Consider the following 21,721-nt stretch of genomic DNA (forward strand, 5'->3'; position numbering starts at 1 on the left):
CCCAATTGCGTAGAACGATGCTCATGGTGTTAATCACTGGATTATCTGTTTCAGAGTTGATCATTTACAGACTACCGTCATATAGCTGCAATATTGCTGAATGCTGTGTTAAACAACCAAAAAATAAACAAACAAGCCATGTTTAACATGTTTCAAGTCCATTCTTGGTGTCCCCTGTGATATCCTGAATTAATTCTTTAAAAACCCAACGTTCGAATTAAAACCAGAATGTTGGTATTTTGTGTATATTTAATCATGGAATTATTTACATATGGTATCGCAATGGTTAGCAATAACTTCGCTATATATCAATACTATCACATAGGGAAAAACATATTATTCTGTTAATTTTTGTTTTGAGTAACTGTTTATTACACACATTTGGGTTTCAGTTACCGGGTGTGAAGAGCTGCAAGTTTTCAGATGAATATGAACTGAAAGAAGTAAGTAACAAGGCCTTCAAATGATATTTGAGTGTGAATTAGATGTGAAAAAAACCTTGTGTATACAGGAAACTTGAGTATTTATGATTCGAATGTGATGAAACTTGGAATACATGATCTTGGGTATCTATCTTGTCAGTCTTTTGGTGATCTACTGTAAACTACGGTTAAACGAACTCAAAGCAACCACTATTTTTAGGTCGTTATAGCAGAGGTTCGTTATGAGCGTATATACAGCAAATGAATAGAACCAAAAAAACAGTTAGTTTTATCTGTCAGTTCGTTGTAAGCGTGTTCGTTATAAACATAGTTTACTGTATATACAAATAGGTAACCACAGGTCACGTTACGAAATATGGCTCAAATGGCAGGATATTTAGGATTCATTCATGAAAAATCAAAGCAATTTCCAATCAGTTATAATAGACGTTGAGTATCTCAGTTCCTGTAATGTGTCGGAGCTGTGTCAAATGTCTAGGTCACTTTGATTGTCATTTCATTCAGGAAGTATTGTCAGGATGTATGGAGACTTCATCCTGGTAACACCATGCCTGTTTGCAACCAGTAATGTTCTCGAATGAAATCGGATCTTTTTGAAGATCAAGGTCACTCAGTTCGAAGCTTATGTACTAAGTTGAACTGTACATGATCTCTTGGGTAAACTAGGGTCTCTAGTTGTTTCCAAGTAATAAAGAATTAGGCTATGTTTCCCCCTATCTGGAAATGTTGTCATTAAACTGGGAATTGCTTAAAACCTTGTTAGTGCAGCTATGGGCATGCGTGTTTCTGTTATACATTTGTACTGCATTCACAGTGTGTTTGCAAACAGTGATGTCATTAAACAGGAAGTGCTTATAATTTTATTATTTTGGTAGTTTCAAAGGCAAATGTCTTTTTTTTCATTTTGTACTACATTGGGTATGTGTGTCCCTTATTAAGCCAGAAGTGATGGTAAATTGTTTGGGTAGCTAGGGGCATTAAAAACTTTCACTGCACTGCTTAAGTGATCAAGACTGTAGAAAAATATTGAAGAGGTCAGCTGTTGCCTGTTATTTGATAGTAGTTCAAAAGTATAATTCATTTGTTGAAGTGTATGATAACATTTGTAAATAAGCATAAAAAGTTCATAAAAAGATGATTTGAAGCAAAGCTTACTTGACCAATTTTTATTTGTTTCCAAAGTGGGGTAGATGCAGCCAGGTACGTTCCACTGAGCGACAGTTGGGGCAGTTGGGTAGCCTAATGGATAAATTGTTCGCTCGTCTTGCGGAAGACTCGGGCTTGATTTCCCAACATGGGTACAATGTGTGAGCCCATTTCTGGTGTCCTCTGCCATGATATTGCTGGAATATTGCTAAAAACTGCGTAAGACCATACTCACTCACTGAGCGACAGACTGATTTCATCAGTGAAAACTTTCTATGTGTATCATCAATTTTTCCAATTTGTGTGCTTTTTTCTACTGATTCATATTTCATTCCAGGATATTGGCATAGGCTCCTATTCAGTGTGTAAAAGATGTGTGCATAAGATGACTGGGAACAGCTATGCAGTCAAGGTATGTTTGTTGCAGCTCCTCCTTCTGTTTCCCCTCGATGAGATTCCACAGTACAATGGAACCTTGCAGGCTGTCACTGAAATGGGACCCGTTAAGATCCAGGGTAAAAAAGGTCTTCAGCAACCCATGCTTGCCGTAAAAGGCGACTATGCTTGTCGTAAGAGGCGACTAACAGGATCGGGTGGTCAGGCTCGCTGACTTGGTTGATGCATGTCATCGTATCCCAATTCATTGATGCTCATGATGTCAAACACTATATTGTCTGGTCCAGACTTGATTATTTACAGACCGCCATCATATAGCTGGAATATTGTTGAGTGCGGCACTAAACAACAAACAAACAAACATTGAAATGGAGTAGTTAGTGTCACAGACTAGGCTGATTGCCTTCTATGTTATGGATAGTTGCACATACTTTCAGTCACTGGTTCGACTGGTCCAGACTTGCTTATTTACTGGCTAGTGTTATATAGCTTGAATATAGGGGAAATTACTGATATACAACGTTTACTCACTCACACATTCCTCCTTCATTTGCACCCTGATGCCATGAATGATTGTTCATGCTATCAACCTCTGGTTTGCTGGACCCAAATTGATATTTACAACCTTCAGTGATGGTTGAATAATACTGAGTTTACAGAAAACATACACTTGTTTCTCCTTTTGGATAGGTGGAATTAAATTGTTTTATTAACGCTTAAATCAGATTTGTTCTTTAAAGAGACGTTGTATGACAATTACTAGGGCTGGGATGGGGAACTCATGTCCTTGGGTACCCACAGGACTACACAGACCCAAAGTCAATCATGATATAGATTATATAATGACAAAAACAAGACGCCATGGTTATACTACAAGCTGCGCAATCTCATTAATATCAGATCTTAGTTCTCGCTATCTCTAAACAAAGATCTGAGGACATCCCATTACGGGTCACGTCGGAACGACCTATCATCCAACCAATCAGAGCGCCGCTTACCAGATCATGAAAGTGACGGACGGAATGTGTTTTCTCATCATGCAACCTCGAAAAAATTAAGAGGGTATTCTGAAAGGACAGTTAGATTTTTTTTTATTATGTCCATACAATCTAGGCCATCTATCCATTCCAGAATGTTCTTTTTATCAGTTTTAAATTTTTTAATCGAGAATATGTCAAAATATGTTTCGAAGCGTAGTCGATAGTCTAAAACTTGTCGTAAAGCTTGAGAAAGCTGCTTTCTGATTGGCTAAAGTCGATTGCTTGTCAGTCATTTCATTGGTCGGTCAAAGTTTGTGAAAGGTCGTTTCTGACGTGATGTCCTCAGATCTTTGTTTAGCGGTACTGAAAACTAAGATCTGTTTTAATGAGATTGCAAGTTGGGAATGTTTGCATTTCTTCCTGACTATACACTCATTCCTTCTGACTTTAATATGTTTGAGTAAAGATAAAGCTTCAGTCATCTTCAGTGTATGCATGATCAGATGGTTTTATACGTGTATCTATATAGTTTTTGCTAGGGCTACTGTAAAATGGACTCTTCCCAGCCCTAACAATAGCTGTGAATGCTATGTGTGTTTGTTTCCTGGGTCCCACTGTTCATATACCTGGGCTGCAATTGTCATTGTTGGTGCTGTATTGGCAGATCATGGACAAGGAGAAGAGGGATCCTTCAGAAGAAGTAGAGATTCTCTTGCGGTTTGGACACCATGCCAATATCATTACACTACGAGATGTAAGTATTTGTATTCTACTCTGAAGCAGGGGCGGTGGGGAATCCTTGTGGCTAGGTGTTGGATTGCTACAAGTAGCTAACATTCATGCACTCAGGTACATGCTTGAAAAGGCTTTGAATCAAAGTCTGCTTTGAAAAGGCCTTACAATTTGATATCATGCCTAAAAAGGCCTTAAATTTGTTAACTATTGTAAATAAATCACCATTATCAGGATCATATTTTGCTCTGATAATGTGTCAAGAATAGTCCGTAACTCAATAAGATATTTCAAAACTGGCGTGTGTACTTGGATGTACAAATCGGGGCATTCTGACAAGGAAGTAAAGTTTTCTAATAAATCTTACTTCGATCTTAATCATTGTTAATTTTAGCCTTGAAAGCAGTGTTCCCGCTGGCTTTTGAAACTGCCAGCCCTTATGGACTGGCAACTCTAATAATTACCAGTCCCCCCTCATTTTTGACAGTCCCAACTTTCAACAAATAAAAAAACATATGGAAATTATTTGGTTTTAAATCGTTCAAGTTCATGCTCAGTAATAGATGTCATCTCTGAAGTAACTTAGATCTATACATCATTCACATAAACTTCAGTCACAATTTTCTCTCTCTTTTTTTAATATTTCGAGACGAAGTTGTTACAACTGTATATTTACCCTAGAAATAGACAAGGGTAAAAGCCCTGATGGTAACAGACAAGCCGACTTTGTTCGAAAAATGAATATCACCAATGTTTTGTTCAACAACAAAGATTTATAAGTACTTTATTTGCCGGTCCAAAGGGACTGGCAGTCACATGATATACCGGTCGAAGCGTAATTTTCCCGGTAAAAAACTTGTGATTTCCGGTAAACGGGAACACTGCTTGAAAGGTTTGACCTTTGCCTTGAATTAGTGGCTCAAGCTATGTATGAACCATGTCATTATGCGAAATGGGAAAGTTGCCCTTGTTTCTTATGTTGGCGCCAAAGTTCTTTAAAACTTGACATGTCTGTTTAGGTGTTTGACAATGGCACCAAGGTGTACATGGTGACAGAGCTAATGAGAGGTGGGGAGCTACTTGACAAGATTCTACGACAGAAATTCTTCTCTGAACGCGAAGCCAGTGCTGTGTTACAAATTGTTGCAAAAACAGTGGAATATCTTCACAAGAATGGGGTGAGTCAGAGAGATATCATTTCTTGCATTGCTTTTTATGTATGTCTGGATGTTACGAACAATCATTAGATGGTGAATTAATTCATCTGTGAAATATTCACTTCATGTGTCTGTATTGCAATGCTTGGGACAAATAGTGTTTTGTATTCCATGATGTGTAAAGTGATTTACACATATTGCTGGTCAGACCGGCAGTAGCAGGTTAACAATAATACTGTGGGGGCATGGGTGGCCCAGTTTCTCGGTTTGTCACCATACCCGTGGTCATGAGTGTTACCAAAGTTGTATACCATTAAGCTGACACGCTGTGATACAACTGGAATACTGCTCAATGCGGCCTTAAACCCAACTCTCACTCACACACTCACTCCGTCAAAAGTGTTGAGAGTAAGCTGTTGTACCTTGAATGTCTCTGTAACATGTTGGGTATTTCCTGTTATAGGTTGTCCATCGAGACTTGAAGCCTTCCAACATTTTGTATGCTGATGATACCGGATCCCCAGAAAGCCTGAGGATATGTGACTTCGGCTTTGCTAAACAGTTGCGTGCTGAGAATGGCTTGCTCATGACACCATGCTACACTGCCAACTTTGTGGCACCAGAGGTAACAGTCATGTCTCCATGGAATTATCACTCAGGATGGCCCCTATTGGGCTTCTAGGTCTCTTACTATTTATATGTGAGGAGTGACATGGTTGGAAATGTGCTGGCGTGATTGGTGGGGGGAGAGTATGTATCTTGACCTGCACAGACGCCAATATTTGGCCTCAAGTCTGCAGCAATTATCGGTTTGATGATGATGATGATGATGTTGGAGATATAACGAGTGCTTCCGGTGTTGCCGATTCTGCACTCAGTAAAAAACTCCTGAACTGGAATTTAGTTTGTGTTTTAGAATATAGTTGTAACTAATGTTATAGCTTTTTAGACGAAACTTGTATTTACTGATAACATGACCAATAGGGAGGAAGAGGTTTTTATGCTTATGAATGCAATGTTAAAATACCTCAGAAATTAGAAATTGGTAGGGGGAAAACACCCAGTATTAAACGCAAGTATTTTTTGGCCCAGTTTGCCTGCCCAGAGAGCTAAGTAGATACATCCCGGCATGACTTGGTTTCCTTCCTGCTACCCATGCCATCAGCACTTGTTTGCCTGGTCCGTACCGGATTGTTTATAGCCCACTTTGATATTGATGACATGTGTTTTCTAAGTCAGTCAGTGAATAGAATTGTGAAAATAATAGAGGTTGTGTATGCTGTTTGCCGGGTAGACAGGCATCGCTGACTTGGATGATGTATATCATTGTAAACATGTTGTATCCAAATTGCACAGATTGATGCTCATGAAGTCGATCAGTGGATTTTCTGGTCCAGAATCGATTATTTTTAAGCTGCTGGAATATTTCTGAGTGCGGCGTTAAAAAACAAACAATCAATCTACTTCCTTGCTTGTAATATTATGTGTGTTTAAGATATGTCATGTGTGTCATATGTACCTTGATGGCAAAATGTTACATTATAGTGTTCCTTTGGGGAGTTTTGGTCCTCAGATTTCAGTGCTTGCCACAAAGGCTCACTCAGAAATGGGTGCAGTTACAAGGGTGATTGTGGGTAATCATCCATGCTGATACAACTGCCATATTGCTAACTGCATAAAACCTCAACATAATCAAGTTGCTATGGTGACGATTCGTTGCTGTTTCAGGTTTTGAAGCGACAAGGGTACGATGCTGCGTGTGATATTTGGAGTCTTGGTGTCCTGCTCTACACCATGCTGGCTGGGTGAGTGTAGGTCTTATCATTGGAGAACTGCATGACAGATCCTCAGTAGCTTGACATTTGAGGTGACTTTAATGGGGAAGAATGTCCACAATGGGGGAAGCGTAAGGATTGTATTTGACTGGGCTGGAACTGAGAACCTTAACCCTGACTATGGCTATTGCATCAACAACAAACCAGAGTTGATAATCAAGTTCTGAGCCCCATATAGATCATAAATAAATCATAAATAAATCATAAAAATCATAAAAATCATAAATAAATCATAAAAGTCATAAATAAATCATAAATAAATCACTTTAATGTCCTTAGGTCATGTGAGGCTCAGAAACTTAGCAATCACCCCTAGTAAGGGACCTCACAATATGGCAGTCCTAGCAACATCAGTGATGTTGGATGCATTAACCATGTAACAGGGGATGCAACTCCGCAAGGATGGCAATGCAGATTGGATTAGACAATAGGTTTTCCAGGTAAACATTGTAATTGCTAAGGTCAAACGGTTCACTGCTCCTATTCTTGGGGCATATTTCTGGTAGCAGGCTCTTTTTAGACAAATTGCAAAAAGTTGCACACAGCTTGGGACCACATTTAGGTGATTTTCTGACTTGTGTGATTCCTATGTTTGTTGTATGGGCTTTTTCTGCATCGTTTTCACCAAGATGCTGTTATTGTTCCAAACAAAACGTATCAGGGAAAATTTTAAGACAGTTTTTACAACATGTTTTTTCGTCTTCTCTTCCATTTTGTCTTTTATTGAAATATGCTTTCAATTTTCAGACACACACCTTTTGCCAATGGCCCAAATGACACACCTAATGACATTTTAGCACGGATAGGGGAAGGAAAGTTCACATTATCAGGCGGGAACTGGGACTCCGTGTCGGCACCTGCTAAGGTGAGCTAGACTTATTTTATTTCTTATCATTTGGGTTACTGATCCACCACCATAAATAGCAGGAATGTTGAACAAAATCAATCTCATGAATATCAGACCTTAGTTCTCGCTACCCCTCAACAAAGATCTGAGGGCATGTCATTGTGAGTCACCAGATCGGGAAAGTATAAACATGTAACCTTGAAAAGGTTAACATGGGGTATTCCAACCACAGCTACGGGCTGTACGACTGATTCTGTCAAAATCATCTTCGTCTATCTCTTGCTTCTGTGGTATAACATTTGAATGACTTTGCATAATCCGTGGGAAGTACTGCTATACATACAATCTCGGCCATCTATTGGACATTGCAAGATGTTCTTTTGTTCCATTTTCCATTTTTGAATCAAATTTGTAAAACTATTTTTAGAAGCAAAGTCTTTAATGGAAGTTGCCAGTTACAGCTGGTGCCGTAAAGCTTAAGGAAGCTATTTCTGATTGGCTAATGTTGACTTCTTGTTATTTATTTCATTGGTCGGTCACAGTTCTTCCAAGGCCGTTCTGACATGATCTGTGATGGGAGTTCTCAGATCTTTGTTGAGCAGTCGCAAGAACTAAGATCTAATTTTTATGAGATTGGAAAGAGATCTAATAGTTGGTAAAAATGTTTTCAACTGAGCCTGATAATCATCCTTTATTGTATTGCTCATGCACCTTGATAATGTAGAGCGATAAAGGACATAACGACGGCTAACTGAGCCTGATAATCATCCTTTATTGTATTGCTCATGCAACTTGATAATGTAGAGCGATAAAGGACATAACGACGGCTAACTGAGCCTGATAATCATCCTTTATTGTATTGCTCATGCAACTTGATAATGTAGAGCGATAAAGGACATAACGACGGCTAACTGAGCCTGATAATCATCCTTTATTGTATTGCTCATGCAACTTGATAATGTAGAGCGATAAAGGACATAACGACGGCTAACTGAGCCTGATAATCATCCTTTATTGTATTGCTCATGCAACTTAATGATGTAGAGCGATAAAGGACATAACGATGGCTGAGCCTGATAATCATCCTTTATTGTATTGCTCATGCAACTTAATGATGTAGAGCGATAAAGGACATTACGACGGCTGAGCCTGATAATTGTATTGCTCATGCAACTTGATAATGTAGAGCGATAAAGGACATAACGATGGCTGTAATGACAAAAAATTCAATGTTAAACCTACACACAGAAATCCTGTCAGTGGGTACTGTGTCCATTGAAGTCTTCTGGATTGACAAGTTTGTTGATGACATCACAATAAGCATTCAGAATGCAAGATTTCTCAGGAATGTTTTGGACCAACAAAGTTAAACTGTACTGCAAATTGGCAGCAGACCAACATCATTCTAGGTATGTGGGAGACCTATGATCATAAATTCAAATCCCCGATTTGTCTTGATTATGTTTCTAAGTTTTTCTTGGTCATACCTGTTGGTTGTACCAAAGTGGTAGATGTCTACAACCATCACCACTTCAGTCTTTCCTCTCACATCAGCCCGGGATATAACTTAAATACTGTTCGATTAGTGTTAAATACTCACTCATGCAGTCACTCATCATGTTGCAGGATCTGGTTCAACGCATGCTGCACATCGACCCCCATCGCCGACTCACTGCCACACAGGTGCTTAACAACCCTTGGATAGCACAACGAGATAGCTTACCCAACTTTAGACTCACAATTCAAGATGCACAGTTAAAGGTACTGGAAAGTCTCGGCTTCTTCTGATGGGTTGACCTAGGTGACAGTTGCCTTTGACAGGGGTTAGGCATGGCCACAAGTCTGTTAGTCCGAGACAGGTGAAACTAGGTACAGTCAAGTCTCGTTAATCCAACACTCGTTAATCCGATGAACGGCTTTATCCCACACTAATGATGGGAACCGATTAAATCAGTGCTATTTAGACCCATTAATCCGACAGTCTCGCACTCCGACTCCGACACACCTAATTTGCAACGAATTACCAAAATCACTCATTCATCAGTCTCGTTAATCCGACACACTGATCGGCGTACTTCATGGTCATCTGCCCGCGAGTACACAGCCTGTGTTTTGATGCAAGGCGAGTTGGCTGGTAGCTGCATATTACAAAGCTGCAGAGATAAACTTTGCTTAACAATAAACAATTAATGCTTTAAGTAAAGAAAACAGCATTAACCACATGCTTAGATTACCTCAATTCTTTAAAATCAGATACAAGTTCTTGCTATCGCCGAGGCATCCCATTATAGGTCATGTCAGAAGAACCTTTCGCAAACTATGACCGACGAATGTTGGTGCTACTTAATTTCGTTTATCCGACATACTCGTTAATCCGATATATTCATATGTAACCAGCCATGTCGGAATACAGGACTTGACTGTATCAGTTTTATTCAGAAATCTAGATATTTTGCATAAACCACAAGTCTGAATAGAGCTCTGGACCATTTGCATATGACCAATAGTGTCCACACCTGACAGTCTGTATACAGTTTCATTGTGGCAGGAGAAATGTTTGAAAGACGTTTACAGTTTGCTTGTGATGATAATTATATTTTTGTCAAAGCCACTCTGGTCCCTATGGAGATTCTGGATTGGGATTGGTCCCCAGTTACTTGTTTGTAAGAGGCGACTAGATGGATCAGGTGTCAGGTTCGGTGACTTGATCGATTAGGTTCCATTGTTCATGGATCATTTCTCACAATGTCAGTTATTGGGTTGACATAAAGACCGTCATAAAGCTGGAATGTAACAGTTATGGTTTGCCTTTTCAGGGAGCAGTGGCAGCCACATTCAAAGCATTGAGCAATGCCCCCAAACCTGTGCTAGAACCAGTAGGTGCCTCCCGCTTGGCTCAGCGTAGGGGAAAGAACAAACCCAAGAGTTCAACAGCGGTATAACCTCCATAAACCCTCACCATGGAGCACTTTCATCAGTATAAGTCACTATACAACGTAGTCAGGAGGAGAAGCAGGCAGGCCAGCCAACCAGCTGGAGCAGGCAGTGGGCAGTAGGCATGGAGTTACATTGGTCAAATACAATTGGACAACTACTTGACTTTGGTCATTCGGTTTGAGTTACGCTGGCTGTTGTTTGATATACAGACAAAGCCCTGCCCACTCTGATTGGCTGCCTGAAAAGGTCACAGTTCTCTCCCTTGACAAATTCTTCCATTCAGACTTCTTTACAGAACTAATATATATATGAGTGCTTTGAAGTATTTATTTTCAGATGTTGTTAGATGATGTATTCCTGAGAACTAACTGAATGAAGCCAGTATCTCCATAATGGGAGAAGTATTTTCTCCGATGTGTGCTAATGCCATTTGACCCTATCCATGTTAGATGTGTTCTGAGCTATGTAAGAGTTTTGTGAGTGACAGGAGCAAGTTGACCTGTCATGGCATCAACTGTGACAACCTGAAACTGTGATGAAGAACTCTGCTGACTAGAGTAGAGATTCGTGTCTGAACTGACCAAGTTTGTCATCTCACCAATCATCAGAGGAAGGAGGAAACACCAAAGTTAAAAAAGAATCTACTAATACACACTAAGAAAAGCGTGTGAAACAAGTTAGCGTTCCGTAGAGCTGTGTTCAGAGATGAGCTGCTGGGTAGTCTTGAGAAGGTAGTTGTAACATGGGACCCCTGTGAAACAGGGCTCTGTTCCACAGATGAGCTGGTGGGTAGTCTTGGGTAGGTGTTTGTGACATGGGGCTCTTCCTGTGAGACAGGGCTGGATTCCACAGATGAGCTTGTGAGAAGTCTTGAGAAGGTAGTTGTAACATGGGGCTCCGTGAGACAGGGCTCTGTTCCACAGATGAACTGGTACATGGGGCTCCGTGAGACAGGGCTCGTTCCACAGATGAACTGGTACATGGGGCTCCGTGAGACAGGGCTCTGATGAGCTTGTGAGTAATCTTAAGAAGGTGTTTGTAACATGGGGCTCCTGTGAGACAGGGCTGGATTCCACAGCTGAGCTGGTGGGTAGTCTTGAGAAGGTGGTTGTAACACTGTGCTCCTCCTGTGAGACGGGGCTCTGTACACTGTGGAAGCTATTGATCCCCTAGGACATATGTGTCGGTAAGCAGAGCTCCAGTCTACATGGATAACAGTATGTCAGCTCAACATTAAAATCTTGTGTTTGATGAAAGGTGAAAGAAATGTAGTTAATTTTACATATCAGACTTATCATGATGTTGACAATGTAACCATGGTATACCCATGCTTGTTACATCAGAGGTGTTTTAAGGCTGAAAAAGAAATGTTGGTTCTCAGGCATTCTCCAGTCATGAAAACATTCAAGTATTAGGATTTAGTTCTATTTACTATACCAATACCCAGGGTAACATCCTATCAAACATTGGAATGGACCAATGGCCGTCTCTTATTAGTTCTACTTAACTGAGGTTCCTGGTGGGCAGTGTTCATGGCCGTTCTTCATTGGGCATCACCCACTCCTCTGTAAATATGTTTTCATGTTGCCACTTCACTGATGAAGCCAAAACTTGGTGTACATATTCCATTCAACATCCTGACATTGAATTTTGTTCAAGTGGTTGCAATCCGTTTGCTGCTTTCAAAAACTTTCTGCAACCCCAAGGATGGTAACAATCGATGAAAATAAGAACTATTATCTGTATAATTTTGACGGATAGATACATGTCACAAGACATATTGAGATAAAATATGCTGACAAAAACTATCCCATTTTGTCTTTTTGGGTTGACGTTATAGGCTGTTGATGTGAACATAATAAATCTAACACCAGTGCCCCACTCGTATTTAGACTGACTGCACGAGAACCAATTGTTTTCATTTTCTTAGCCTAATTTGACGTAGAATTGCATGAACCGTAAGACCTCCTAGGAACAGGTTTGTGTCAATATCATCAGCTGCCAAATGGCAGGCATTTTTCTTCAAACTGTGATGAAAATACTAATCAAACTCACAAGCCCACAAATGCATAATCCATTTATATAAACAAGGGCACCAATCAGATGAAGCGTGCACGAAAACATGTTGCTGATAATGAACTTTGTTTTTATTGCATAGACATGACGTGTGTCATTATTACCCTACAATATACCTAGCTTCACATTTCCATGAACTGTATGTCATTATCAGACTTGTACATAGGCTGTACATTCATAAGCATATGTTGTTAACAAAACTATGTAACCATCTGCATATATGAATAAAATCAAATAATTTCTTATCTACCATATACTTCCTATAACTTTATCTTAGATCTGGTCATATGCCTATAGATGCTAGAGCAAGTCGTGGCAGTGTAGATTGTTCATTGGTTGCACACATTGCTGCTTACTGAAAATACCTTCGAGTGTAGTTGGGAGTTGAAGATATGGATTCTGTTAAGAGCTACAGTCATTCCCATAAGACCATTGTTTCATCATTGTCTCCATTTAGCTCTTTTGTCAAACACATTCTCCTCCAGACTAGGAATATTGCCTTGAGACTACATTTGAATGTCTATGATATTAAGTCATGTGCTTGTATGTCTGTGTTCATTGTAATTGTGTTGGACGCTTTACAATTAACGGGGTAATAATAACATGGAAGAGAGTTTTCAATATGTACCTACAAGAATTCTTATACAAAAGAACTAGCTGGATAGAATTATCTTATAGGCTGATTCCAATGGAAGCCACATGGATTCAATTTCCCATCCCTTTACTGTATGTGCTGTTACTGGCAAAGGACAACACAGAAGACATGGTTTGGGGACAATGTGGCCAGATGTAATTGCTGAGACAAATTTCCATTTCTATGATTGCCCTCGTACATCAGACATGGAATGCAGTATAAGAAATGGGCTGTGGGTAGTAGGGCTGGGACGCGTCCAAATTCACTACCCGGGTACCCACCCACCTATTACCCGACCCTAACCGGGTACCCACTGTTAGTCTCAAGATAAAGGTACAAAATGTCCGATTGGTCATAGTTTTACTGTAGCCCTGGACAAATTGTATTTAGATACACGTATTAATCGATCTGCTCATGCGTACACTGACGTTGACTGAAGTTTTATCTTTATTCAGAAAAATGCGAACATGAGTGACTTGTAGTGTAACATATAGCAAGATCATTTTTGTCATTAAACAATATATCACATGACCAACCACGGGTCCGGGTAGTCCTGTGGGTACCCGGGTCCTCAGTACCCATCCGACCCGAGTACCCGAGTTACCCGTCCCAGCCCTAGTGGGTAGCCTTGTGTGTTTGCTTGTCAGACGAATCTTGGGTTTGATTCTCCACATGGGTACAATGTGTAATGCATTTCTGGTATTCCCTGCCACGTTATTGCTGGAATAATGTTTAAAGCTCTGTATGAGAAACATCCACATGCAGCATAGTTAAGACTAAAGTTCGTAAAGGTTAAGAATAGAAGTCATAACCCTAAAATTTAGAAAGTATGTTTCACAGAGCGAATACTGGTGAGTTACTTTAAACTGGTATGGCTGTGTCAGATGTGCACCTTCCTCTTCAGTACCTTGACCAGATCTGTGAAGATTTATCAAGAAAACAGCAGACACATGTTGAGAGATGTGAGACGCCATTTGGTAGTTCTACTCTGGTGCAAATAGTGATGACATACATTTGGGCTGAGACTGCAGCCTTTGTTCTGTGACACCAGCATATATCAGCGACATTCACCCCCATTGAATCAATTCATCTCGGCTTTCAGACTTAAACCAAAATGTGACAATCCTGCAAATTAGACCTTCTGTCATCAATAGTATAAACATGAGAGAAGCAATTGTTTGTACTTTTCAGCCGTTGCTTTTTCTTATTGACAAATGTGTTGCTGTGGCCATCACATGGCCTGTCTGAGGCCACCTGGACCATTCCTCTTCCTGGTGTCCTGTCGACTATTAAAAAGTGAGGAACTCTTTGTTCTTCAGCTCTGTCGTTTTTCATTCAGATTTACTTGTCCAACATTTCCTAGTTCAACATCACTTTCTATGTGTTGGGTGAAAAGCATGGTTCGGAAGAAGTTCCCTATAGTTTGTGACCTGCAAACTATTGTCACCAAGAAAAACCTGAATATATTTGCACAATCCAGACCAACTTTTTTTTATCTGTTGTATGTCTGTCTAGCTATTTTATTGAACATATCTGCAGCTAGCATTGAGCTTTCAAGATTTGATTTTTTTTCCACGTTATGAACACAAGATGAATTTAGAGTAGTTGTCCTTTTCCATGTTTAGATATTACAATTGTAATACAAATACATGGCTTTGCTCAAACAATAATTTTTATTGGCTGAAATATGATGTTGTTACCACTCCCAATGCTGTCTGACGAACGTATTTGCTTGATTGGTTGGGATACACGTAGAATGTTTTTTCTTTGCTATAAAGGCATTTAATTGTAGTTCATGTGAATCAGATTCTTGAGGCACATCCACTGATCATGAGAGATGTTAAAAATGGGGATTTTATGGTCACAATGGTGGCTGGGTGTGATTTGTCTGTAGGACGACCAATTCTGTGTCTGCCTTAGAACCATTACGTCATGGGTTGTTCCACACACGACGGCTAGGTTGTCAGGCGCACACTTTCACACATGCCATCATTAGGACATTGTTTTATTTATTGATCAGATGTTTCTACCAAAGTCAGAAATTGGAGAGAGGAAAAAGCATTTACATATACCTCACCGAAGTACCTCCAATTTTCGAACTCATGTGCATTAAATGTTGGCAATCTCGAAAGGCCAAGGGAGGTAATTTCCACAAAAACCTTTGATCAAAGACAAGGGACAGAACTCCTGATTTATTGTGCACTGCATAAATAATGAATTATCAATTTGGTGAAAAGTGAATGTAAAATTGGGTATTGTAGTATTGATATTGATGATTTTATTAAGCTACTGAGTGACCACAAATGGTTTTCGTGTGTGTCTTGTTGGGGAAAAAACTAAATTTTTGTATTTTTGGTAAATTAGTGGTCCAACAAATAACAAAAATGGCCTTACATAACATTATTATCTCCGACTTGTTACACACCATTCACTCTGCTCTCTTTACCTTTACTTTTTCGGAAGTAAGCGATAAGTGGAATTCATGGCTTCATTGTGAAGTTTAATCTGTTGCTATGACTATAATGACAATTGCTGAATAGTGTGTGAGGCAATGTGATGTAGTCAAATGAGGTTGTCGTTTTGTCTGCGAGAAGGATACGTGAATCGCCTACCATTACAATAGTGCTTTATCTACCCATAATTGTGTTTACCTTATGTATATACATTATTGATAATTACTCAGATTTTTTAAAACAGTTATCAGTGTGATAAGGATTATTGTCTAAGAAGACAAAATTTTATTGTTATCCTGTTTTCTTTGTGTTTTGTGTTAATGTTGTGTTTATTAATGCCCCATTCTGTTACATGTATATTGATGTTTCGTTTTGCCTTGGATTTGCTGTTAGTTTTAGGATGCTGAAACTAATTTGGAGGCAGGTGGGTGATGTGAAGGTTTTGAATAATGATGATGTTGATGAAAACTTAATGCTTCCTTAGTTACACTTAGATGAAAACAAGTTAGGTTTCTGCTAATCAGAAATGGCAACATGCTGGCTTTTACAGTGCTGTGCAGTTTGGTATGTGGTTTTGTTAGTTCTGGTTTTGCCACATGAATGCAAGAGGGTATTTATCCACAACTGGCCTAAATATCTGTCCTCAAACCTTATTAAAAGAGATTGAATCGATGTTGACAGTATTATAAGTATTTGCTTAGCTTTAAGGCTGATGTTTTGTATGAAATGGCTTATACTTTATCATGATTTTCTATTTTCCAAAACAGTAGTTTAATCTGCCCAACTTCGTGTGTGCAATGGTTTGATCTATTTAACATGGAAATGCCTCTTTCCTTTTAAAGCTCTTCCCATGAATGACAAAGTCCATGTTTTTGGTGTGTGTGTATTTGTATGCTGTTACAAATAATGTACAAACTTCTGCCAAATTTCATTCTCCTATTTGGGGGCACGGATGACCCAGTCATCTGAGGTCCTGCAAATTGCTGTGCAGAATAGCATCCCCATCATTGTGGGTTTGAATCCTGGTTCACCCCGATTCTGTTTGTCAGCACCCTGCTCGTGGGTATCACCTAACTGATAAACATGCATGACCTGCATCACATCAGGCTTTCCTCCAATAACAAGCTGACATGACACTGATTCTACCGAAACACTGTTCAAAACAGCGCTAAAAAACAAACTCACTTCTTGTACAATCATGGCAAAAACTTACTATTCATTACCATTGTTACCAATGTTCTGTTTGATCTGAGTGCCCCGTTTAGCTGGCAGGTGTTTAATGGTCGTGTATGTTGTACAGTTCATATTGCATCCACCCACTGATTCAGAGTTTTAATCAGGTGATCTCATTTCTTGTCCGGCTTTATCTTCTCTTGCCATTGTTGGCTGTTCAAGTTTCAGAGGAAGATATTTATCATGATTGTCCTCTTGCAATCAGGTTGATGGTTGGTGGTGGATGTAGGTTGCTGGCCACACAATCACCTCAAGTAATTGAGATATGGAGACATTAAATAAAACAGTATTCACCAAATCTCCATCCAGTTTACTTTAAGAACATTACTGGTGATTTTTATTTGGAAATTACTTTTTTTTAATTATTTAAAAAAAAAAAAAGCCAAATAGAAACACTTCAAACTTTAAAACTATAGGCACCAATTTCTTTATCCACCATTTTTTATTCTGAGGTACTCATAAGATTCTTAACGGTTTCAAACAAGTTTGTTCAGCAATGTAGGTGATGGATATCTCTAGATGCAACCTGGTTTCCATATCATACGACTTCATTTATATTGACAATATCTTGTGTTAAACAATGTTTAAAGTGCGCATTTACTAAAACGTGACAGAGACTTGGTACATCAAGTCTTCCTATTTAATGTAGGTCGGTTCAGTCTTGCTCATAATGGCATGTGCTGAGTGTTGCATAATCCTTTACTGGCCAAAGTAAAACTTGAGCAAGGAGAGTTTGCTTGTTCATCGTTAACCTGTTTTGTACATTTCCAATGAATTTAGGCAGTCCAATGACTATTTGTTAGTATTTATAATAATTGTTTTTCAAGTGTGTATTGTGGTGAGCACAGAAAGTAATAGGGATATCAAGATGTATGGATCAAAGTATTTTACTTGCAACCCATCCTCGATTACCCAGGGCACTCTGTCTCCATTCCATTATGATAAATACCCTGGACTAATTCGCCACCATTTTGCAAGTGATGTCCCCACCCCTATTTCCCCTTTTTCTTAGCACAGAATTTCTCCCGCTTGTGAGAGTAATTTGGTTTGACTGCTATTTTTAACCTTGTGCTATTTAAATCCAACTTGGAACAAGGCATATTAGTAGCATAGCATAGTGATAGCATATGAGTACAGAATATTTATCATGATGGAGATGCAGTTCCCTGGTTAATCAAGGATGTTTGCAGCCCAGCAGTGAGGTAATCTGTGTGTGTGTGGTAGTCATTGTTCTCCAAGAGGATATACTGATTACCAGAAACAATGTTTGATTGTCTTAATGTGTTTAGCCAAATGATTGTCAAGTTGGTACCTGTGGATTGTTATCAGAAGAAACAGGGTTCAATTTATGTTCACCCTTTTTGTTCTACTTTGGACCATCCAGTAACTGTTTTGAAAGTATTGTATTGTGAAAAGGCTGAAAGACATGTCTCTTAATACGTTCTCCTTTTTCTCCTGAAACATTTCACCTACAGTTGTTAGCCCTGACATGTCAGTGCGCTGAGACTTGGTCATGGGTGTTGAAATCCTGTTTTCATGCTCAAAGACATTTGTTGGTTTATGTGAAATTGATTAGATGTGTGTTTGATTTGATCCCAGATTTTGAAAATATTCTTCACACATTTAACAGGAATGAACATGGTGATATGCAGTAGATTGTAGAGATGGACCAAGCACATTATCAAATCTATCTTATAGATGTACATTGATTGGCTTATCATCATTGCTTGAATTTGTTATTGGGATTACAGAACATGTTCAAGATATGTGTTTGCTTGTCTGGACCAGTAAGGTTGACAAAAGTTATAACTCAAACTCCTACCTTCCCAGAATACTGAAGTCCGTGGGAATACCACATATCTGTACAAGGGACACACTTATTGAAGGGCATTCTACTTGGGAATATGATCTTGCTGAAAAGAAATATTGACTGATTTTACCATTGTCAGTCCAACATAATTAAACTGGAAGCTACTACATCACATTTGCTGTTATTCCATTTTGACTCATGATGCAGGGATGTCCGTGTTAGTCAACTGAACATATTCTTGGTTCTCAGGCATTTTTATTTGCATCAGTAAAGAACATTCTACATCAGAGTTCTTGCTGTTTTGGGAGAAAGAAAAAGGTTTTCTGCAGCATACGTTTTTATACAATTAGATAGGCAGCCGTATAGGCTGATAAGCAATTTGTGGCTTTTAAGCTATTAGTATCTTCATATGGCTGGCTCTTGTCTTATTTTCTGTATCAATGTCTTATTTTTTAGGGACCATAACTATTTGGTACAATTATGAAATTATTTAAGTTTACACTTGTTTTATTTGTGTTGAGTTTCTGTTTCCTTGCTTTAGGGTAAAGCAAACAAGTGCCATGGTAATAGCCTAAGCCATGAGTAAAAAGGTCATAGTTGATTGGTCACAAGGACTCGTACATCAATGCTTCTACTGCCCAATTTTCAATATATGTAAGATTTTTACTTGCATTTATTTTGACTGACTGTAGGTCAGCTATGCTGTAGATTATTCTGTCAGTATTGTCCTAGAAGATCGTGCACATTTTGCAAGCGATGTGGCCTTTTTTCAGCTATGTAGCAGTTCTGTGTTGAGTGACCATGTAGTTGTGGATAGCTTCTAAGAATGGTGTACACCAACTGAATATGCAAATCTGTGGCTGGACCACAGGGGAATTTGATGTACTTGTATGGTGTTTGTTGTGACTCTAAGGCTCGTAATATTGGACTTCCTTCTCCATTGTTCAAATTGACTAAGGAATAGTTGTCATGATTATGCAGAATGTTAAATAACTTTACAAATGTGTGGACTTATCATTTATTTTGTTTTGAAACCATCCAAACATCTGTATGCAAATTTCATAAAGTTGACATTTTCAATATTTCTGGAATGTCTGAAGTGTAGTCTACGTTGCACATAAACAAAATGGGGGCAGTCGGGTAGCCTAGTGGTTAAAGCGTTTGCTCGTCACGCCGAAGACCCGGGTTCGATTCCCGACATGGGTACAATGTGTGAAGCCCATTTCTGGTGTCCCCTGCCGTGATATTGCTGGAATATTGCTAAAAGCGGCGTAATACCAAACTCACTCACTCACTCACTCACTCACTCACTCACTCACTCACCATAAACAAAACAAAGTTGTGAACATAAAATAAATGTAGATCAACATGCTCTTGGCCAACTATTAGGAACCAATGTTCAGGCATGTAAGGTCACATTGAATAAGAAAATTAGCATTTCTCTAGGACTTGTTTCAACAACACTTAGTTGATTCTGTGGTTTAATACAAAATATGGCTACTTTAGATACACAATGTGGTTCTCTATACAAAATAGTGGTTCAGTTTCACTACTGGTAGTTGTGTAATAGTTTTATAGAGTATATTCAACCTAGAGATCCAGTTGGAATTTAATTATTGTTACATCTGTAGGTATGATGTATCAGATTGCATCATCTAAATACAGTTATATATATATATAAATTATTTTCTAAGGATAACAGAATATTACCTTTGATAACTGCTCTTACCTCTATATGCAATATGTATTGATTTGTGCCAGATATGTACATACATCTGTTCCTGCATAATCTCTGCTGTGTATTTCCTTCCAGACTTGCACAGAGCCTCTCACTATCTGGGAGATGTTTAAGTTGGTGCTGCTGGAAAAATGGAAATCTTGATGGTTTAGAGTGCTTAACAATACATTTGGATATGCATATGGTGTTTTGCTCAAAGCAAAGATTTGTTGGCCAGATTTTCAGGTACATATATGATGACATTTAATGGGGAAAACCTCTTGCCTAAAAAAAATGAGATTTTCCCACCACAGCAACACAGATAACAGGCATCATCATTTTGAATGAGCAACCTATGCTTGTCGTAAAGTGACAAAATGTATCTCATGGTCAGATTCAGTGACATCGTACACCAACAACATGGTTTGATGTTCATGATATCAATCACTGGATTGTCTGATCCAGACTCGGTTATTTAATGCCACTGTCGTATAGCTGCAATATTGCTGAGTGCGGCATTGAAAACAATAACACATTACTTTTCTTTCGTTCAAGTTGTGTTGATTTGCCAAGACAAAGACTGTGTCAAACTCAAACTCAGATTTCTACTTCATTGAGTTATGAAAGGAACACGAAAGGTCTAAGCCTGTAGCACCAATGTAAACATCACTCAGTGTGTGGTGTGCCTTTTGATCCCACCTTTGGTCGACAATTAGCTTCTCTACATAGTGCTTCAGTCCTAGTGCTCAACAAGTGTAAGCCATGTTTCTTGAAGAATGACTAGATTGGTGCTTCTTCCCTTCTTAGGACTGTATGGTTTCCATTATGAAAAACTGTCTGATACATCTTCATGTATTAAAGACAAGAAATAAATATTCTTGTATATTTAACCTTATGTGTTTGTTATACTTTATTCATGGTTTCATTCATTTTTTGCGCCATGTGGATTCCACAGCAACACACAGATCTGGTGATCAGTCTGTGATTTGGTTGATTGCATGTTTTTATTTGTTGTTTAACGCCGCACTCGGCAATATTCCAGCTAGATGACGTCGGTCTGTAAATAATCGAGTCTGGATCAGACAATCCAGTGATTGACATTGGGATTGATGACATGAGTCAACCAAGTCAGCGAGCCTGACCACCTGATCCCGTTAGTCGCCTCTTACTGATTGCATGTCATGTTGGGATAATTATACCCCCATTTGTGTGCGACCTATAACTTGAAAACTACCTCATGGATTCTTTTTTTGGATTGGGGGTACAGTTTCTATACAAAGAGGAGAGGTACAGTGCAAAATTTGATTTCGATGAGTTCATTTTCA

The 21,721-nt window shown here is 39.0% G+C and overlaps 1 protein-coding gene across 1 annotated transcript in view; it reads left to right on the forward strand.

Annotated features, from left to right (window-relative positions):
* LOC124133565 (ribosomal protein S6 kinase alpha-1-like) overlaps nucleotides 1-21,286 on the forward strand; it is a 63,413-nt gene extending 42,127 nt beyond the window's left edge. The window contains exons 13-21 of the mRNA XM_046498003.2: nucleotides 393-443; nucleotides 1,927-2,001; nucleotides 3,630-3,719; nucleotides 4,717-4,875; nucleotides 5,318-5,479; nucleotides 6,583-6,659; nucleotides 7,437-7,554; nucleotides 9,163-9,297; nucleotides 10,353-21,286. Of these exons, the coding sequence (XP_046353959.1) occupies nucleotides 393-443; nucleotides 1,927-2,001; nucleotides 3,630-3,719; nucleotides 4,717-4,875; nucleotides 5,318-5,479; nucleotides 6,583-6,659; nucleotides 7,437-7,554; nucleotides 9,163-9,297; nucleotides 10,353-10,478 (993 nt within the window). The 3' untranslated portion in view covers nucleotides 10,479-21,286. The remainder of the gene's footprint in view (nucleotides 1-392; nucleotides 444-1,926; nucleotides 2,002-3,629; nucleotides 3,720-4,716; nucleotides 4,876-5,317; nucleotides 5,480-6,582; nucleotides 6,660-7,436; nucleotides 7,555-9,162; nucleotides 9,298-10,352) is intronic.
* Nucleotides 21,287-21,721: the final 435 nt, after the last annotated feature.

The sequence above is a fragment of the Haliotis rufescens genome, unplaced genomic scaffold, assembly GCF_023055435.1.
Source record: "Haliotis rufescens isolate VD_foot unplaced genomic scaffold, xgHalRufe1.0.p SCAF_5, whole genome shotgun sequence".
In the NCBI taxonomy this organism is placed as follows: Eukaryota; Metazoa; Mollusca; class Gastropoda; order Lepetellida; family Haliotidae; genus Haliotis; species Haliotis rufescens.